The 22584-nt window shown below is 40.5% G+C and overlaps 1 protein-coding gene across 2 annotated transcripts in view; it reads right to left on the bottom strand.

Moving 5' to 3' along the window:
- The window catches only part of PREX2 (phosphatidylinositol-3,4,5-trisphosphate dependent Rac exchange factor 2), a 224749-nt gene that overhangs the window by 51588 nt on the left and 150577 nt on the right, over positions 1 to 22584 (bottom strand). For both annotated transcript variants that reach the window (XM_069957488.1, XM_069957489.1), the window contains 10 exons: positions 19733 to 19906; positions 18487 to 18581; positions 18157 to 18239; positions 17116 to 17206; positions 14097 to 14225; positions 11582 to 11623; positions 8122 to 8339; positions 6727 to 6829; positions 4837 to 4980; positions 2983 to 3097 (listed from right to left, as the gene is read on the bottom strand). In XM_069957488.1, coding sequence (XP_069813589.1) covers positions 2983 to 3097; positions 4837 to 4980; positions 6727 to 6829; positions 8122 to 8339; positions 11582 to 11623; positions 14097 to 14225; positions 17116 to 17206; positions 18157 to 18239; positions 18487 to 18581; positions 19733 to 19906 — 1194 coding nt within the window. The remainder of the gene's footprint in view (positions 1 to 2982; positions 3098 to 4836; positions 4981 to 6726; positions 6830 to 8121; positions 8340 to 11581; positions 11624 to 14096; positions 14226 to 17115; positions 17207 to 18156; positions 18240 to 18486; positions 18582 to 19732; positions 19907 to 22584) is intronic.

The following is a 22584-nucleotide window of genomic DNA, read 5'->3' as shown; positions in this document are numbered from 1 at the left end:
TATAAAGTCATGAACAATATTCTCTTTTTCCATCTCCATCGCACATACTAGAAGTGTTGCATAAGATTACAGGTGAGTGACAGATTGGCAGAACGCTCTGTACAGATTGTTGGCATGATTCATGGTAGCATTGCCAGTCATGTCCCAGTTAATCCATATGACTATATTCTTAGTGTTTACAATTGTGGCAGAATTCATTAGGATAAGTGTGGAAGAAGATGTTTCTCTGTAATAAGGACAGAACTAATATTTTGATTTTCGAATGCTGAAATAACATAATTTGTCTTTATCTTCTACTTCTGGACCCTTGTAGACCATCAGACCAAAGGGGCAGCATCCATGTTGCTGCCATGATGATGTACAGTATCTGGTAGCCTTTATTAGCAGTCTCCATTACTGTATAAGGCAGAGAAGCTCCAAGCATATTCAGCGGACCTATCCACAGACCTCTATTGCTCAAAGGAGGCCAAAACTATATCATTTTATAATTTGAAAAAAAATATATTTAACCTATACAACATATGACAGTGGTATCGATTGGAGATATATGTCAGTAGTCTACATCAAGGTACTCATCCCAGCTATACAAGAGCAGAGACTATGGGCCACACTGTGAAACAGCTATATACATAGCTGGACTTGTCTGCAGGCACAGCTGCATAGGTAAGTATGACAATTCATTCTGTTGATCAGTGGAAGAACGACCACACATTGATGGACTATCCTCAGGCCTCCTGTGATACATTGCTTCATTTAAGCATTCTTACTGTACTTTTGGAGTGGATAGGAGGTGGTGAGGAGGATAGAAATGTAATATAAGTATTTCTTTATAATAAGAACACATACATATACTTCTTTTATGCGGTTCAGGGAAGAAAGAGAGTGCTGCACCTCACACCTATGGCTGATACTAGTGCCCCTAGGCTAAATAAAAAACACATCAGAATTTTGTGTATGAATTGATCAAGCCATACTGCCCCATGTACCATCGTGCAGGTATCTGATACACATGGGTCCCTACACTAAGTCCACACCGTGCCAGTCAGTAGCTACCAACCCTGCAGGCGTGCACAGTCAGGGAACGGGGGCCATGGGACGGCCCTGCGACCCCCATGCCACAGGACCAGACCCAAAAACACCACACCAGAACCCGGCCAGCACCGCCGGCGGAGAAGATCGCCCCCAGGTCGCAACCGGCACAGTGATGTTTTTTGGTTAGGGACTTATGTGTATCAGAAGACCTGCACGTAGTACATGAGGCAATATGGTTTGGCCAAATTATATACTAACTTCTGATGTTGGTTTTAAATGTAGCTGAATAAGCTTTCGTGTCAGCCATGGGTGCGATGTGCAGCCATTTCTGTCTTTTTGGCTTGTGCATATTTTATGTATTCTGTCCCTTTTTTCATTGTGGCTAGCACTCGTGTTTTGTAAGACTCATGTGATCCAAATTAGCAGGAAGCACCTGTGTACATAAGGGGAGGATCTCCTAGTATTCTCCCATTCTACCTGCAGAGGAATGGAGAGAGGTAAGAGCTTGTTCACACTTGTGTTGCTTGGCGTCCACTTTTTCCGCCGGTGGCGCCTGCGGGGTTCGGGGGGGCCCTTTAGGGTCTGGTCCTGTGACAATGGGGTTGCAGGGCCATTCTGTGGCCCCCCTTCTCTGCTTGCGCACGCTTTGCGGGGATTGTTGTCGCTGATCGGCACAGTGATGTTTTTTGGTTAGGGACTAATGTGTATCAGAAGACCTGCACGTGGTACATGAGGCAATATGCTTTGGCCAAATTATATACTAACTTCTGATGTTGGTTTTAAATGTAGCTGAATAAGCTTTTGTGTCAGCCATGGGTGCGATGTGCAGCCATTTCGTTTTTTTTGGCTTGTGCATATACTTCTTTTAGCCTATTTTGTTTGCATAAAAGAAAGGGTTAAGGACACCACTGACTAACTAAAGCCAGATCACTGCAAACAAGTATGGGTGTCTACAAAGGTCTATTCCAGGGATGGGGAACCTTCGGCCCCCCAGCTGTTGCAAAACTACAATTCCCATCATGCCTGGAAAGCCAAAACTTGGCTTTAGCTGTCCAGGCATGATGGGAATTGTAATTTTGCAAGAGCTGGGAGGCAGAACATTCCCCATTCCTGCTCTATTCTAAACTAAGTCAATTTTTATTGTGGATTGTCTTACCAGTGTATTTGTTATGTATAGTAAATACTAAAATACATAGTCCCTTACCATTTACCTGTTAGGAGCACTGTCGCATTATCTGGCCCGCTTCTTCTAATCAATAGAGGGGGCGGGACGGATGACGTGGCAGTGCTCCTAATAGTGCTCTAAAGCAGAGTTTACCCTGACTAACCGCACGGGATGGTGCCGATGAGGAAGGTTAGACACATACTTTCCTCCTCAGCGTCCCATCTAACCAGCTGATAAATCCCCTTTAGGGTGCGTTCACATGTACAGGATCCGCAGCAGATCTGAAGTTGGAGATTCAAAGCAAATCAAAACAGCGCCATCAAATCTGCTGCGGATCCTGTACGTGTGAACCCCCCTTAGGCTATGTTCACACTACGTAAGTTTCGTAATAATAGCGGCCGTTGTTACCGATTTGCAACAACAGCCATGATTATTATGGAATTTATGTAGTGCTGCCCTTTATGTAATCCCGGCCGGAGTGTACACAGATAGTATACACTCTGGCCGGATCGGTAGCAGTGCTGCAAAAAACTGAAATGTCAGTTTTCTGCAGCCGCTTTTCACTAAATAGCGGGCAAAGAAAACCTATCAGCGCACACAATGAAGTGTGCGGCTCTGGCCGCACACTCTATTGTGTGCAGTGGCCTGATACATCAAGAGTGAAGGTCATCTTCTCTGTCACAGAACGGCCGGTGTCTTACAAAGTGGGAACATGGCCTAAATGAGTTACAAGAGTGCAATATCTAAAATGGCTGAAGATAAGTGAAAGTCACCCAAAAACTCACCTCAGCTTCTGATTGTACTGTTTAACTTTCTCAAGTGACGCAGCATTAATCTGGGCCTGAAATTCTTCAATAGAGACATTATCCTTGTAATAATAGCCGTCCATACTCTCCAGAGCTGAAATGGGAACAGATATTGCAGTCATTTTTTTTCCATTGTAGCACGGAACATTGCACAGTCTCATGCTATTCTGGTTTTATAGTCTCCGTGTGATTTAACAAAACAGGTGAGCGGCCATCAAAACCAGGGGCCATTAATAAGAGTAGCCAGGAATCACAAAAGCTGGGATAACATCTAGGGCTGATCTGTGAGTTATAGAAACTGTATAAATTAATGGACATAATATTCCGGTGTAGGTACAGAGACAGCTCATAGTGAAGCCTGATAATTTATCCTACTGTTTATTATATATAACTCACCATGTCATTCGGAATAAACAGTACTTTCTAATGGATTTAGCGGTATAAAATGTACCTTTACAGAGGTGACCTTTGTAATATGTCCTACTAGGGAATGCTATCCAGGACTAAAAAAACATTGCTGCTTTCTTCCAAAAAGAGCACTCCTGTGCGATATTACAACAGGGCTCTTTCACTTTAATGGTACTGAGTTGCAATACCACACACAAACTGAGGACAGGTGTGGCGCTGTTACTGCAAGAAAGCAGCCATGTTTCTGTCTAACATTTAAAGGCTATTTTCCGACTAAGGGATTTTAGCGGGAAAAGGCGCCCCTATTGATAATGATAGACGCAAATAATGATAATAAATCTGCGCCAGTCATTATGAATTGACGGTCGTCTTTTGCTGTTAAATGTCAGCTCATTCCCATAGTGAGAACATGGACAGACAGTGTAAAATTGGGCTGCATTCACACGTTGGTGCTATACAGGTGATATATGGTCCGTATGTTCGATGTATATTACAGACTAAACAATTCACCTCTTATGGGACTCCAAGCATCATACCTCATTATAATACTGTGAGCTCCGAAACAGATAAAGCTCTGCGCTACTGAACTAACATGGCTGCGTGAGTACAGTAGCGGAAAGCTTTATCTGTTTTGGAGCTCACTGTATTATAACGAATTATGATGCAGGGAGTCCCGTAAGGTGAATTGTTTAGTCTGTTATATACACCATATATCATCCGTATAACACGGTCGTGTGAATGCAGCCTTACACTAGACAGTCTAGTAAGGAAAATTTGTCTCCTTATCACAATGACTAGGACTTACAAATTATCAAACTAGAGATTATGGTGGCCACAAGAGATGAGCAAATCTTCAATAGGGGCGTTTTATTCCTATCTGTATTACACTCATCGGGCTGCAGGCTTTGAAGTCTGCTCCACTATATGCCGCTCCTCCCCAGATGGAGAAGTTTCTAGATCCATCTTTTCCCAGCACCTGGGGAGGATCGGCACAGAGCAGACTTCAAGGCCTGATGAATGGAATAAAGATAGGAATGAAGTGCTTTACTTTGTTCCTACTGTAGATTTGCTCATCTCTAGTGGCCACCATGATAACTATAGACAACTATTAACTATGTCTAAAATAGGGAATTTGCATGATGTTGAATATATTACTTCATTTAGGAGACAGAGAATGGAGTAAAAGGAGAATTGCTCATTTGGACTTTGCCTTTCCTTATCATGGCTGTGGACTTCAAAAATGACTTGTCAGAGCTGCAAATTCTTTTTTCAAACATAATGGGATTGCCGTTTTCCATCTGAGAAATGTATTTTGTTAATTCATTGTTAACAGGAGGCAGCAGGTCCCATGGCCATTCCATTTCCACTAGAGAATAACTCAATTTTTCCTTTTGCAATAAAAATGTAACACAAAAAAGTATTCACCTTGAGAAAAGAGGACGGGGTGAATTTTAAATCCTCCTCCATTCTTCAGCCTCTGTGGAAGATGCTCAAAATGATAACGGTCTATGTAGAAGTAAATCTTCAGAGCTTGGCGGCTTCCTTCTGCCTGATAGGTAATAGGAACATCTGAGAACATAAGTGAAAAATGTTATTAGACTCCTATACAAAAGCACAGTATGAAAGTTAGCTCCTTGACCTCAACCGTCTAACAATACTGCTACCTACTTGACCTGTATCAGGATGGCAGCTGCATCTAATCCGACAGTGCCAAAAGTACAGAATGTCCCATCAGAAGGGCTCCTCTTCAACAAACCTCTGTAGTATAGTGGTTTTGATAAATGCATAAAAAATAAAGTACCATATGGGTTGGATTAAATATATCTAATCCAAGATAGGTAGGTAGATAGATAGATAGATAGATAGATAGATGATTTTCACAATACTTTCTATCCTTTACATGTTTAGTTATGTTTTTTGTTATGTCATTTTGCTGTTATGATATAGGTGTTGCCTGAGGACATAGATTTAAAAAATATTTTTTTTTACATATGGTTGAGGCATTTGACAAAAGTAATACTCACCCTTTCCAATCCCCCACAACTGCTGTTCTGATGCCTCCCTGCTTCTTAATGGATCCTGTAATATGCCTGCTTAGCCAATCACTGGCCATAGCAGTCCAGCCTCAGTCAGTGATTGGCCGAGCAATCAGTATCTGCTTGTCACAAAAACAAGTGGTTGTGATGAGTGAGGCTTGAAACCATTGGAATGGCAGTTGCAGAGGATAGAGGTAGGTGAGTATGGCTTATTTTTAATGCACAAAGAGCCATATGTAAGCAGTGTAATGTCCCTGGAAAACCCCTTAAAGTGTTTTGTTTAGTTAGTGAAAATAATCTTCTTAGGAAATTTTTGTGTGTTTGATCCGTGTTGCTATCACTTGTAAATTGAATTGCATGTTAAGACTAGCACTAACTAGAGTTGAGAAAATCAATTTGGCAAAAGTTTATTTAATTCTGAATTTACAAAAAATGTGTTGAATCTGAAACCTTTAAGATTTATTTTGGATAAATCTATTAGTACTAGCCGTAACAGCTGCACATCTTTTCTTTTGTCCATCATGTTCCATACGGTACTGTTGCTGCTGATAACTCTATCCTGCATTTTAAAATAATTATAAAAAGAACCTGTAACTGAGTAAACCTCAATGTGTCATACATAACTTTTCATAGTAATCTGGCTAATTTCATTTTGGCTCAAATCAGATAGCTGATTCTAATTAAATCGGACAAATTTCAAGACATTTGTTCCTCTCTACTACTGACCAGTATTTTAAAGTTATATTTAGTTTCCTTAAAGGGGTTGTTCACTTAAAATGTTTTCATTTAAATAAACTGGTGCCAGAAAGTGCCAGATTTTTTTAAATTTACTTCTATTTAAAAATCTCAAGTTTTCCAGCTGCTGTATGTCCTGCAGGAAGTAGTATTCTTTCCAGCCTGGAGAGGTTTTCTGTGGGTATTTGCTACCGCTCTGGACAGTTCCTGACATGTACAGAGGTGGCAGAAGAAAGCACTGTCAGACTGGAGAGAATACACCACTTCATGCAGGGCATACATCAGCTGATAAGTACTGGAAGACAAGATTTTTTTAATAGAAGTATATTAGAAATCTCTTGCACGAGTTGATTTGAAAGAAAAAAAATGTTCTGGTGAACTACCCTATTAATACTCCCCAAGCTTGATAAACGTAGTGTTATCAGTGTTATGAATCAGGTTGTGTACTGTAGACTACAGGCTGCTGGGAGGAGGATGCCAATGTCCTATAAAAATACAAATGACAATGTTCCATGCAATCACATGTGCTACTAATCATACATACTTGCAATTTGTGGTCCATGTTCTGCTTGTCTAAAGTAAAACATAACCTTCTCCAAATCAAACAGGGCCACGAGTGAGTCCTCCAGCATCGCTTGTTCATCTGTCTGTAGAAAAAAAAAAAAAACATAAGCAAGAGATGAAACAAGACTGCATAATATGTACACACAGCGGTGGTGCAACGCATAGAAAGAAGTAATAGGATTCCAAGCACAAGTTCAATGAGCGTAATGAAAGGCAGCGTGGAAGTGCCGATTAGAAGAATTATATTACATTATAGGTCCTTTCATAAGCCGTACAATGGAGAGCACAAGAACAATAAAATACAAGATAAATACTCCCATTAAGTTTGAATTGGTACATGTGCTTATCAAGAGCAGCAGCCATTTACTCTGCTATCAATCTCACATTTTTCATTCAATGTTTGTTAAAACATTTGCAACATTATGAAGAACATCTGCGTAATCCAGCTAACATTCTGCTACAATAGCATCACACAAATAGAAGCTATAGGGTAAGGAATATAATAAAAAGACTTTCCCCTGTAGCTCACAAAGTATGGCGTAAACTAGAATTGGTAGCAACCCCTTATATCTGCGGGTAATGAAGGGGTTTCTTGGCTATACATATCATTTTTTAAAGATGGTCATGCTGTGTATATAATATATATATATATATATATATAGAAAAAAAATCATAAAAAAACCTCATAAAATTCATTCAAACTTTATTGCAAATCTTTAAAACAACAAACCGACATGTTGCATCGACATCATTCACACGCTCCAGACAGAGATGCTGCTTAAGAGTTTAATCCAACTCCATGGCAACCCGACAGGTGGCTATTATTTTGCATTCTATACCTATTTAGACCCAAATACCATGACTAAAAATCGGGTAGGTTCGAAACTTGTCGGTTGGTTGTTTTAAAGATTTGCAATAACGTTTGAATAAATTTTATGAACTGAAGAAATCCATCTTTTTCTTCTATACATTCACCCCGGAATCCATTTCGACCTGTTGGCCTTTTGATACTGCCTAGGTCTCCACTGAACCATTCTTTTTGGTCCCATCTTGACGCAAATGTCTACTGAGCCAGTCACTGACTGAGGTGGAAGACCGCTGTGACCAGGGACTGTCTGAGCAAGCAGTTATTGAGCAGACTATTGAGATGATTTGTCACTGGTGACAAGTGGCAACCAGGATTGGAGAATGGAGGGGTTCCAACTCTTGTCAAGTTGCAACCAGGAGTCATTACAATGGCAGCTGTAGGGGAATAGGGTAGGTAAGTATGACTTTTGATTTTTAACATGCCCCCAGTCAAAAGTGTTTCCCTGGACAATCCCTTTAATAACAGCCTCAGAAAGAAGTAATATACAAGAATAGCGATAACCATTACCATATTGGGAGAGAGAAGAGACTGGAAGTGGAAAAGAACACCAGCATTAGCAATCTGCTCCAACCATCTTCTACTGGCTTCTTGAGTTTCCACTTCATATTCTCGGTTGCTGTCATACATGTGATTTAACGCAGCCATAAGTTGTTCTGAGAAGGCACAGATGGTGGCCACTAAACTCTGGCAAAAGACCATATCTCTCCTCAGCTGTACTTCACTATCTGCAGAGACAAATACGGGAAAGTCTGTCAATTTTCATATTATTTGCTATGATCACACAGTAACTTAAAGAAGTCCTGTGAAAATAAAAACTGACAGTAAGGCAGGGGGGGGGGGGGAAATAATAAACAAAGTATTAATGTAGAAGTAAGAAATCTGCACCAAAGGTCAAAGTTCAGTTTGCAGTAACGCTTTTATTTCTATTTGCTACAACAATTAACCAGGTAAACTTACCCATCCCCGTATCCCCCTGTAACGCCACTTCTGGGTGTCAACGACAACTGGTGGCTTTCATTTTCGGCTGGCATCTGGGTATGTCATTGTGATGGCTGAGTGATTGGCTGAGCAGACAGTCCACCAACTGGGTACGAGACGTTGCAGCATGGGGATGGGTAAGTATACTTTGTTTATTATGTTCCCTTACCTCGCACCTGCCTGTAATTTTTATTTTTCACTGGACTTCTCCTTTAATCCCGAATAAGAGCATTTACCACCAACCAACATATCTGATGCACAAAATTACCACGAATCTGAAAAATATACATTTTTTATACATATTTTTTAACCCAATCAGTGACTAACTGAGAACAGATGGCGCTGTGGCCAGTGATTGGCTGGGCGGGCTGTCACTTTTTTGTTTCAAGCCGCGGTTCTGTCCTTTCCTTGGTCAGTAATTGCCTGAGCATGCAGCTGAAGACATGGAAGAGTGCGGACAAGTTTGTATAGATTTGTTAAGTATTTCAATCATTTGCACATCTCTATTAGAGACCTAACTCAGAAGCTGCAGTGGTACATGACAAACTAGACCGCTAGAAGTTTCTAGTAATTCTTAGAATCATATTGAGGCCAATAGAGATGATCTATTCTAATAAATATCATATGTATACATATTACAATTAAATTCTAAGAATCCTATGTTCTTCCATCCTTCTACCTACATCCCACACAATTCCTCATGAGAGTCATTCCTTCTAGTTAGTTCTCAGATCTTTATATTTCTTTACCCTTGAGACACTTCTAGAATTTCCTTGAGTAGGTGTAGATTTAAAGCCATCTAAAAATACAAGAAAAATCCTACGGTTATGTGGACACACTGCTTTCTATGGGTACTGGTTGGGCTCACACTCTCTTGTCATGGCTCTTCTATGGGTCAGGCATTGATTTACAGTGTCATGCTCCACGACTTGTTTCATTCGTTGACTTGTATTTGGCTTATTGCTATTGTTATGTGCTTTCCTCGTGTCTCCCTGTACCATAGCTTTGATGTAATAACTCCTCCCATCTCCCATCTGGTAGAAGCCATCTTTCTTTTTAATTTTTTTAACATGCTTTGAACCTGTGAACAGCTCTGGGAATCTGTCATCCTTTTCTCCTACAGTACCGAGCATTCGGACAAGATTTTAACTTGGAATAAACAACAGAATCTTACTATATGCTTATAAAGTAAAACTAATTGCTATTCGACACATGTAACTCAGTGTGAGAACAGGTTTAACACAGTCAAGAATCTGTCTCACAAGCTTTAAAGTGTCACTGTCGTTAGAACTTTCAAAATCTAAATCAACAGTAGATGTGATATAAAGCAAGTCTGCAATATACATTCATTATTTTTGTTGTTGTTATCATGCTGTAAAACAAAGCTGAACTTACCAGAAATCCAGGTCCAGTCTCCTGAAGGCAGATTTTCTGACTTTTGCTGGTTGTAAAAAACAGACTAAACACATGAATTCCGCCAGTACAAAGAGTCATGGCTCGATGTGTCCATCAATCACATGACTGCCTTCTCTCTGTGAGCGCTCAGATGGCCTGGGAAACACAGGACTTCCTGTTTTGACTCTTTGAGAAAAAAAGAGTCAGAAAACAGGAAGTGCCATGTTCTCCATGATGACAAAAAAAAATAATAATGAATGTAAATTGAAAACTTGCTTTATATCACATCTACTTTTGGTTTAGATTTTGAAAGTTATAACCAACAGGTACACTTTAAGGTTCCCATATACCTTATAGCGTTGCTGACAGCTTGAGTTGGTCAGCAAAAGCATAACGTGTATGGGGCTCTCCTAAAGGACCACCAACAGATGATGTCGGTGAAGATAGGGGTTGGACATGATGGAAAACCACTCACTGTGGCTTAATCCTCTTATTCCTATAGAGCAGTGCTTCTCAAACTTTTTCTACTGGAGTCTCACCCAACAGACCAAGGCAATGCCTGGGCCTCACCAGACTGACCAAGAGGGTGCCTGGGCCCCACTATCTGTGGTGGAAGTCCATTTAAAAGCTAAAAATAATGCTAGTGCTGCCTTTCACTCATCTCCCAAGCTCTTTATACCAATAAAGCAAGTACAAAATAAATTAATAATGTTACTAAAATGGAGATTTTTGCAAACAGCAAAAGGACTGTGCAGATCATAGTTACTTTGTGAAAACTGGCTCATCAGCTGGTCCTCACCAACAACCAGGGAGTGTCTCGCTGGTGAGTCCCTCCCCACAATTTGAGAAGCACTGCTCTAGAGAACACATGGTTTACCCTGTGAATTGCATATAATTGATGATTCTTATTTTTGTACATCAGACATGTTGGCCTTGGCTTTCTGTTATTTTCTCTTTGAAAACTTTAATAAAAACACTGATAAAAATAATTTACTGATAGCAATCAGAAGCTGGATTCGCAGCAAATTTAGATTTTTTTTTTTTTGCAATTCTTTTAAAAAAAAAAAAAGGTTTATTTACCTGTCCAAGTTTCCGCTGTTTACAGTGCTCAGGCAATCACTGACTGAGGGACAGCACTGCGGCCAGTGATTGGCTGAGCAGACTGTCACTTTTGATAAACAAGACTGACAGCCCACTCAGCCAATCACTGCCCATGGTGCTGTCCCTCAGTCAGTCAGGGATTGGTTGAGCAGAGAGGGATAGCCCACTCAGTCAACCACTGACTGGTTGAGAAGGAACAGTGTTGCGGCCATTGATTAGCTCAGTGTGCTGTCACTCTTCTGTCTCCAGAGTGTCAATCTGCTCAGCCAGTCACTGGCTGCGGCGCTGTCCCTTAATCAATGATTACCTGAGCGGGCTGGAGGTGGCTTAAGACAAGGAAAAGGACCCACCGGGGGAGCATGGATAAATTTGTTAGGGTTTACTTCATTTTTACTTCATTACTTCAAAAATTTGCGAACATTGCAAACAGAATTTTTTACAGATTTGCTCATCTCTAACATAAATTAAACATAAAATCAGCCACTAGTCTTACCCGTATATTCCAGCAGGGCCAACATTATCCTCGTTTCCACCTCTGAAACAAAAGACAAATGCTGAGTTAAACTCCATGTTCCTCACAGTTCTCCTTGCTGTAATCCTTGGGCGGGAGAGATGATTACTTATCAAGCTGTTCTTTTTCCCAACAAAAGTCAAGATTGTAATCTCTGTACACGTCTTGTGCGTTTGTTGGAACTTATTTTATCTGGTTTAGGATTTAGATGCTGGGATCAGCGAGATGCCTTTTAATAAAACGCTAATCAAAAGAAACTTTTTGATGGTTTAGGGCATTTCTTTCGACTTGGAGATGTGGAGCTATGGGAAATAAGCTAAATTAGACGGCGGAAAGTAGATAACTGTTGCTTTAATCGCTTTAGGATTTCACTAAAATAAACACACTCGTAAATCTTCTGGAGAATCATTCCCTTGCCATCAAAATAAATTACAGTAAACGCTGACGCGGCATTCTTCTTGGAATTACTCTTCAATGTTATAAGGCTACTTCCATCTGACCGCAATAAAATGTCATATTTCAGATATGACAAATATTCTGCATTTCACAACAATCAACCCCTGGAATAAACTATAATTGAGCCCTTAAGGTTTGAAAGAGAAATATGATGGGACTTTAGTCCATTGACATAGAGGGTCATTATAGCACTTACATAGTATTCATATCATGAATACTGAACATGTATGGCTTTTTGGGTTATAAAAGATTGCTTTCAGTTATTATGAATTATTATGGACATGAATGTTAAAATGCCTATTCGGAGTGTTTGCTATTTATAATCAGATCACAGAGAAATGGGAGGAAACGCCTTTAATATTCCAGAACAAAAGAAATGGAGGGAGAGCAGGCATACCTTGGTCTCTCGGACATTATTAGAATAGTCAGATAAACCAAGTACTGTAGATGATGTTTGTGTTTCTTTTAAAAGGACTAGAGATGGCATTATCTGTGTGGTTTGTAATTTTTTTTTTCATCCCACCTACCCCTGTTCCCTGTTGTTGGTGCCAATAGTTTTGGTGCCTGATATGCTTATGACAGCCAAGGCTGTCTAAGGGGAAAGACATTGACATTGACAACTAGGCAGTGTTTATAACCCCCTTGACAAGACATTGTTGCAGTCCAGATGGTCACCAATAAGGTGCTACTGTCCAACACCCAACGGGGTACACAGTGAGACACTGCTTGGGGTTTTAGAAGAAATACACAAATATGTGATCAAACAGGTAACACAAACATATCAAAACAGGTAATTTCTGAAGAGACCACTGGTCTTTTTTAAAGTGATACTGTCACCCCCTTACTCTTATGTGCAGTTCTCTGCACCATCCAGAAGCTTAGATGCTGCACATTCGATATATACCTGTATAAAACTTGAGTGTCTTCTTTCTGCTCTAAAATCACTTCATTTTATTGATAGACATTGTCACCCAGCAGGAAGAAGGGGCTCAACTGCCATAAAGTCCCACCTAGGTGACACTATCCACTGATTAAATTAAGCTAAATTAAGAGGGGGGGGGGGGCAGTATCACTTTAAGACTGGTCAGCTGTTTTCCCTAAAGCAGCTGCCAGACACTAACAGTGGCATACACTATTTTTTTCCCCCTGATGGTGGGACACAGTTGGAAGATAGAGATACGCTACAGTAAAGGCCCTATTACAGCCGTTACGGCCGATAATCGCTTGGTGTAATAGCTACTGTTAAAAGGCAACAATCAGCCGAAATGCACAATGTCCGCTGGTCCTTGCCTTTCAACCTGTTGAAAAAATAACATTGGGTGTCGCTCTGTGTAATAGGAGTGTTGGCAGCAGAGTGCCACCACCTCCTATGTGCTTCCCCCCGCAGCTTCCCTCGCCCACCCCCTTCTGTTACCAACTTGCTTTTGGCATGTATAATGGCGCCGGCAGTGAGCGGGGAACAAGGAGCAAGTGAGCACTGATCTGATAGGTCGGCCCATGTAATAGGGCCTTATGTTGTTTTGATTATCTGTATTGGAAGGCATAGGCCAATGCCAATCTAATATGTATGGGCAACATTACTATAGTTATAGAGATATAAAAATACAAGCCCAGTGCTACCATAGGAGGGATTGCAGGCATCAACAATCTGCAACTGTGACATGAAAGAATGTACAATGGCAGACACCCAGGGAAAATAAACAAAGATAAAGAGATCTTTACAGAATGAAAAAGTCAATGTGAGGGTAAAGAGATCAAATAAAAGGAAAACCAGGTCAGTTTCAAACAACCGTAGACAATAGCAGAATTGACATTGGAAGACCAAAGGGCAAATAAAATGACACCTTGTATTGTATAATGGAAATGAAATGAAAATATAACTGCTATCATGTCACAAAGTAATATCCAAGAACCTGGTAGATATGATGTGGTGTGTATGTTACTATGAATAGTGACAAGGCTAATAAATGAATTATAGTGAGTTCAACCCATGAACGTCTATTGCATTGTAGTCCTACAAATAACAAGGACAATAACTCACCTTCTACAAATTTTTTAATGTTCTGTGCGAGAATGCGAACACTACTGGGCAGATTCCAAGGGTCCTGCTTAATGTGAAGTCGTAATCGCTTTGGACAGCTTAATTTAGGTTCCATTTCCTGCTGGAATTCTGCAGAATGCAAAAATAAAAGAATGACATTTTCAATAATCAGATCTCGATAAAAACGATAAATCTATCAGCGCTAAAATTATTAATCACATTTATAGCTTTGTAATGTCTAGTTTATACAATGCCTTCAATCTGCAAATGTAATGTAACACATGGCTGCACATAACATAAAGCTTCCATGACCTGAATGCAAACTATGCAATTATCAACTTTACAGATGAACCAGGAAGTTGTGGTTGCTATTAAATGGAATAAGTGGTATGGAAAAAGGATACACAGAAGATCATTGATTCTTGGTGTTTGTAGGTGTGTTTCTCTTATTTTACACAGAATTAATTAAGGTCTATGTATCATTCAAAACACAAACTCGTGAGAAAAAAGTCTTCCCACATGACAAATAATCACCTATATATGTGAATGTAATGATGTATGTAAGTGATTACAATATAAGGCTGGGTTCACACTCTGTATGACACCAGCTGTTCTGTGACCCGGCCGTGTCACAGAACGGCCGGTGTCGGTGAAGTTCTTCCTAGCCGGTACTGCAGTACCGGCCAGATGAACTTATTTTCTGTTGAATTGGGATGCGGGAAGATTCGGGTGTGTATTCTATGTGTATACACTCCAGCCAGGATTCCATTAACTTTTAATGCAATGTACATTTTGAATTAATCACGGACATTGTTGCAAATTGCAACAACTGCCATGATTAATTCAAAAGATGCGTTGTGTGAACATAGCCTAAGAATAAAAGGATACATTTATTGGGTAAAACTGTACAATAGAAAAGAAGCTATAGCACTTTGTTAGGCCACCTCTAGCCTGGTGACAAGAGGAGATACAGTTGAGCATAGAAGCATACAAGTTCTATATGCCCACAGATTCCATTTGCCCACAGATGTTACAGCTGGGTCTGTAGATCCTGCTTACTCATAGGTTGCCTCATAAATGCCTGATTGGTAATAAATCTGGTGATCAGCAGCCAAGGAAGTTTTGCAATCTGGCAGAGACATTCGTAAGAAACCCAGCCAAAAAAGAAGGAAGAAAAGCTGCACTCACCAACATTGTGTTGTGTTTCTTAAATTTCGAAACATTGGATACATACAGGGATGCGGTGTGGAAAAATCCTAGGCAAATGCCAGACTGGTGTTAGTGACAGCCTGTTTCACGTAACTGCGCTTTAACAAACAGCTGTCAGGATGGTATCTCTGCAGAGCATTATGCGCCCCTCGGCTCGTGCTGTTCGGCCGAGAAGGCACTGATTTTCTTGTATCCTGTTTCTGTGTTTTGTTTGCAGTGTGTGAACACTGGTTTATTTGCTCACCTTTGTTGGGAGACACACCCGACTTCACCTGCTGAATTCTGTCTGGCCATGTCATGGTTAATCTGTGTTTGGGTTCTGCTGTGACTGACAGGTCATCCTGCCAGTGGATCTGTCTTGTTCTCAGGTGTCAAGAGATCAGGGGGATGGTCCAATTACATTCTGGACCAGAATCCTGGCCTCCTATATAACTAACCCAGTCTGTGCTCTCATTGCCGGATATTGAGCTTGTCTCTGCCTGGTTCTGTGTTTCTATTCTTGCTCTGTTGATTCTGACCCTGCTTTGCCTTTCTGACCATTCTTGTTTGCTGCCTGCCCCTGACCATACTGCCTGTATATTGACTTTGCCTTCGGATTGTGATTTTGTACTTTTGCTGCCAGATTGTTGTGACCCGGACTGTTGACCATTCGTTATTGTGTTTTGTCTGTCTGTCTTGTCCTTGTGTCCCACCTAGCCAGCGCAGGGACTGCCGCCCAGTTGCTCGCCGCCATTTTAGGGCGGATTGTGGCAAATAGGTAGAGGACAGTGGGCGGGGCTGAGCTTAGGGCTCACTGTGTTGTCTTGTCCTGCTGTCCGGTTCCTAACAACAGCTTATTGAAGTGCAGTTGCGCGAAACAGGCTTTCACTGAAACCTGCCCAGGATTTGTCCACACCGTGTCCACGTATCTATCCAATGTTTAGAAAATAAAGAATAACAAGGCAACTGGTGAGTGCGGCTTTTCTTCCTTCGTTTTTGTTTGGATATCTATAAGAAGTTTCAACTTAGCAAGCACCATCTAGCCTCCCTCAGCTATCATTGATGGCACCTGATGCAAGTCCGGTTTGTAGTGCCAACCGTCCTGTTGTTTCGTTTTTACATTCCTAGGAAACCCTGTGTGTAGGTGAGTATTATTCTGCTGAATAATGCTGGCTCAAAGCCATAAGAGGCAAAATATCTGGCCGCAGGATGACCTGCACATATCATTGAGCTGTTAGTGTCCCTCCTATCACTACTGGGGGTCACTGACTGTGTAATAGATTCCCAGATCATTACTTAAGCATTTGGGGCAGTGCTCAACATGAGTTGACTACATTTTATATTTTCAATTTGTCAAAATGAAAACCATGCTTCTCTCAGTCCAGCAGTTAACGATCTCTTACCAAGAAGTACACTACCAAAAAGTAGCTTCTGAGACCTTTTTTATAGGTCACCTCATTTTACAGCACCTTATACAAATCGTTACCCAGTTTAATGTACAATAGTAAAATCAACTAGTGCAATTGGTAGAGCCCCTAAAAGACTATATCCCCCCCATAACGTAATAAGATGGTGGATGATACGTGAACATTTTATAACATGTTACTATGTATTCAATGTTTTTCAATGTCTTGTCAGTTACAGATGTACGCTCTCACAATGGACCTGCTGTTCTGTACACAACAAGCGGTAGTCATGGCAGTTCCATGGCTTTTATGCTCCCTGTCTCCAGCTGCCTATAAGTCTAACAACCTGGACTTTAGTAGACAATCCCATATTGTTCAGATCATCCACTAATAGAGACAAGACGATATGCTGTGTGTATCTCTACCTTGTAAACTTCGGCCAGGTGTGAAATATTTTGTTTGCTCGAATGCTCTTGCCACGGCCGGTCCTCTCAGAAGATTAGTTATTGATTCCACCTGGTAGAAGATAGAAGATTTCCATTGCAACTGAATAAGGAAGGAAAATTATTCACGCTCTAATTCATTTGGAAGAACATGAAAGCGGCAGAATGCCAATGCTTTAATGTGTTTATATCATTGGGTATATGTGTCTGAGCTATTACCATGTATCTTCCCCAACCTTCCTCTCTATAAATAGTCACATTGATAATGTTCTTCCACAAGCCGTGTACCATTGTGTAGTGGTGGTACCTAGTTACTGCAGCTGAGCTCCAATTCACTTCAGTTGGTGCTGAGCCGCAGTAACCTGGTGCCACCATTACATGTTCCAAACCACTGCACATTTAAACGGGGGCACTAAGGACCCCCATTTTCCTAATGGTGTTCAGATGGCCACTAATCAGGCCCTGATCGCTTATTCCATAGAATACTATGAAGGTGTAAACTTAGGAGAAGCCATCAGAAAGCCATTTATGAGACGAACTCCCATGCAAGACTACATGTTCCTGCTGTGGCATCACTCACTGGTAAAATCAGCTGTTTCCCATCAGTTTCACATGCCGCTCTCAGATGGTGAAATTTGTTATATCAGAAATCTATTATAGCTCATGGCTGGAGTAGATTTCTGGACGCTTATTCCTAGTATACCTGGCACTGCAGTTTCAATTAGGACTTGCATTTGATCACTGCTCTAAAAAAAAAAAAAAAAAAAAAAAAATCCCCCGTCTCTTTATGTATTTTTTCCTACTCTTTTTATAGGATGTTACAAGTGGTTGTATGAATCAGTGTTCTAGGAACATTATGCCTTTAGGAAAACACAAGAATAAGCGCTAATAAAACCATATAAACACTCAGCTTCCCTCCTATATTACTGGCTCGGCTTCATGCTTGGCTTCCTTTGGTGCAATTACTAGTACATGTAAATGAGACCTCATAGTCATTAGTTTGTTGCCATAATTATTACTCACCTGACTGAAAAGATGTTCAAGGCAGCTGTGTAATTTGTCCTGCTTCTCATGAGAAATCCGGACGTTTAAAGGCATCTCATCTCCTGAAGTAGAAACGTTTTAGATGTAGAAAGATTTACAAATTAGCGTATATATATATATATATATATATATATATATTTACATATATACTGTATATATATATATATATATATATATATATATTTATTTATTTATTAAAGGTAATGGTCACAGAATTTAAAGACACTGAGCGAGATTCTACATTTGTTATGTGCTAGAGACAGGTTCCAGATCATTGAATTTATTTATAGAACTACAATGATGATTTACCAGAATCCATGTCATCACTATGAAGGTAAGAGCTGCACTGGCTGCTGCAGACACTTGTGAACGATGCAATGGAGTTTCTGTTGCTGTTGCAGTCACTAGAAGAAGAATAAAGAACAGATCTAAAATGATGTCTACTAAATTCAGTTATTCCATTGTCCGCAATTACATTTCATAGGTGATACCAGAAGCAAGGTATACAGTACTTTTTACTTTATGTAAAGAAAAACCTAGCCATTGTATAGTAAATTATTATTATAATATGGTGGTCATAGAAGTCAGTGATAGACTCTACCACTTCCAATACACGATGTATGTACAGATATTACTGTGTCCTTGTTTTTCCCTGTACCTCCCTGTCTCTCCTAGTGAATTATGTAAGCAAAGATATTACTGTCTGCCTGTTTAAAGATTATACCGCCTCTAAGTTTTCCCTAATATTACTGTAGACTAGTGTTGAGTGAGCACTAAAATGCTTACATGCTCATTACTCGAGTCAAGCATTTTTCCATGCTCAAGTGCTCGACTCAATGGAAGACTCAAGCATTTAACCAGGTGCCCCCTGCTTGCCAGAGCGGAGGGTGCCTGACTCACCTTCAAGGGATGTTGCAAGACACATTAAAACTCCGGCGGCATGCCAGACGAAATATACAAAACATTTAAATGAAAAAAGCAAAAGGTTACTACAAGACACATTAGAACTCTGGACGTATGCTGTCAATTCACGGCATATTGCCGGAGTTCTAATGTGTCTTTCAGTAACATATTGCATTTTTTCATTCGAATGTTTGTATATTTCGTTTACACGTCCCTTCAATGGACAAAATATACAAAAATTAGAATGCAAAAATGAAATACGTTACTCCAAAACACATACCACCAGAGTATTAATTTGGCTTGCAGTAACCACAACACCAGCATAGTGCACTCAATAGTGCATGCATGCTCAACACCACTGTAGACACAGATATTACTGTTTTGTATTTGTACACTGTTTAGTCACAGATAGCACTGCCTCCAGGATGATGTAGATGATGAAGGCCCAGATAGTATTGATCCCACATCTCTAGCGCTAAATGACATAGGAACAGATACTACCGCCTCCATCTACTAGTGCAAAAAATCCTAGACCCCTGAAATTCTAATAAAACATAGCATTTATTTATACCATCATAAAACTTTACATGAGACAATGCTGTGACTACCCAGGGCCTCAAGGGGTCAACAAATCTAATAAACTAGACGTTACCTGTAAGAGTCCCTGTTGCTGATGGTATCATGTCCCGAGTCCTCCTGCTCTTCTCCTGCAACATTGAAGCAGACTCTCTTGCCATTCCTCTCCCCCTTCTCGTCGCCATCCAGTGCTATTACATTTTCTGTTTTGCGCTCACATTTGGGTGAGCAAGTTATTGAAGACAAAAGCCTGCCATGAAGACAAAAATATATTTTCTTGTGAAAATAAATCACCTTTTCAGAAAAATAAAAATAATGAGGGCAGTTTATTGAACCTATTGCCAACTTTTCACAAGTTAAGGGTCCCTGCACTTCCTCTGTCTGTATGGGGGCAACAAGGGAACCAGGCACAGCTGCTCCTTTGCAGACCCTGTCTGATCAGGAGTGAAAATACGGTTTAAACTTCTTTACTTTTTTAACCACTTTTTATGTGTAACACCTTCACAATGATAATACACAAAATTCTTAGGTCTCATGTACACAATCACATATGGGATTACTGCATTTCATTGGGCCATGGATGCCACCATATCAGAAAACCGCAGTAAGACTATGCCCAGTTGTGAATTGGAGCATGCTCTGTTGAATGCTGTTGAAGTTCTTTAGAAAAATTTTGATTTGTAAAATGGAACGCAGGAACGCAGCTACAGTATGGTGCATGACACTGTTTTACGCACAAGCTAGCACATGAGGACTTTTGTCTTCGACCTAATAAATAAGGATGACCAAATGTTCTAAAATTTGCATAAAAAGGCAGTTTGATTAAGATTTGAAGCCTGATTTGGATATGACCCATACACATTGCTGCACCAAACGCCATTTACCTCTGGGCTGGAAAGTCCTGAAAAAGGCTGGATGTAGACAAATTTTTGGAAAACTATAGAACCACATTAAAGACTGGCATAGAAAGAAAGAAGCAGGTAAGTAAGCTTACTATTACTTATTGCTTCCTATCACAATTCAGATATTGTTGTATAGAACTATAAAAGACTTCAGACAATAAAACTTCCATGTTTTTATGTTGGCAAAGTTCCTTTTAATGTGAGATTAAGGGAGAAGTCCTGTTAAATTGAAAAAAGGTTGTCAGGCAGGGGGTGCGGGAAAATATTAAAGTAAAATTACTCATTCCCATGCCTAAGTAGTCCCACTCCCGGGTCCTTCTGATGGATGTAATCTTCGGCTGGAATATGGGTACGTCACATACCCGGCTCTTCCACGTCATGGCCCAGTGTCCTCCCCCAGTCACTAATTGGCCGAGCAGGCATTCAATCGCCCAGATACGTGACAATTGCAGCTGGAAGACCTGCAGGTGGCCGGCGGCTGGGAGTGGAGCTATAGGGCACAGGGACAGGTAAGTATACTTTGTTATATATGTTCTCGCACCTCCCCACCTTCTTTCCTTTTTTCAATTTCACGGGACTTCTCCTTTAATGCAATAAAGAATACACCATGTTACTCTACAGAGTTATCAATATACCCCTGCACAATTCCACAGCATTCATACAAAGAGTTCCAAAATGCCTACGGGCTAAAAGTAACATGCAATAGTTCAATTTTACAAAAGATGAGGGGAGGTGTCAGTGTATAATGTATGGAGTTAGTGCAATGCTTAGGACGCTAAATGTTTATAGATTGTGCCATTCTGGATAAACACAACGAAGTAAGCCAGCGAGAAAATAACTGCATTCTCCACCATCAACGCCTGTGGTCTGAAGGGAAACGTATGACAGATCAGCTCTGGGGAGTCTCTCCACCAGAACCCAAGAGAATCGATCAAAGTGAATATATCTGATTGGCTCCACTGTGTCCTAGCAGGCATATGCAGCCACGCCGGCTTAAGTTCAAACCTTTTAACCAGGTATTTGTCAAGCAGAATTTCGAAATATGTCAGAGTATTTTCGCCTTTTACTAGAGAGCAGCATCACCAGGGTAAATATTTAATGATGAAGACCTTTCAACCTATATGTGAAATGAGGTTGTGCTTGCCAGTCCTTGAAACTGTGAACAATATGTGCTAAATCTACACTTCACACCCTGACTGCTGTGAACCTCGATTTTCCTGTTTTCCTTTTGCAGATCTATTAACTAGGTCCTTTGGGGCTTTCCATTTCCTTAAAACAATTTGCTCCAACATAATTTCCAGATGGGTATAACTTACGGGCAGACACCTAATGCATTCAGCATGCTCTATTTCTACAACCCTGACAGTAACATGCAGTGTCAATCATAGAGTTAATATTTGAATATAATGTGCTGCAAATTATACATAGGGTTATTCATAGCATACTCTGCATACTCTGTCATTTCTATAAACTTTGGATAAATCAATAGTGCATGTAAATATAAGAAGCTTTATAATATATCTTATCAGAAAAATGCTTCCTTTTCCTTTTATCAAGCAACTGTCATCCACTCAAAAAAAAAAAAAAAAAAAAAAGGGTATTATTCCACTGAGGGATTGAGGCCATACTTGGCCAATTACCAGCCATTCCTGACGATTATCATTTTGTGTAACAGGACATGTTTTAAATCAACGATCAGCTGACATGCACAAATGGCGGTTGATCATTGATTTAAAGCATGACCTAAAATTCCAATAACGATAGCGACGGCCATCGGCCTGTGTAATAAGAGCCAATAGAGTCAATAGCAGACCTCCTATGGACTACCAGATGCTCAAAAAATCAGCCGGGTAGCCTCTTCCGCAGCTCCCCGCCTCCCGATGAGCATTAGCCAATCAGTGCCAGACTTGTTATGCCCCACCCCCACCTGCCCAACACAAGCTGCAGGAGGGGTAAGAAGATGCACACTGGGGAACATTGAATATGGGGGATGGAGGGTACACTGGCCAACTACAGAGGGAGAGAG

This window comes from Dendropsophus ebraccatus, chromosome 2 (assembly GCF_027789765.1).
Source record: "Dendropsophus ebraccatus isolate aDenEbr1 chromosome 2, aDenEbr1.pat, whole genome shotgun sequence".
Taxonomy (NCBI): domain Eukaryota; kingdom Metazoa; phylum Chordata; class Amphibia; order Anura; family Hylidae; genus Dendropsophus; species Dendropsophus ebraccatus.
The sequence above is the reverse complement of the archived record's forward strand: the minus strand, read 5'-3'. Positions and strand labels throughout refer to the sequence as shown.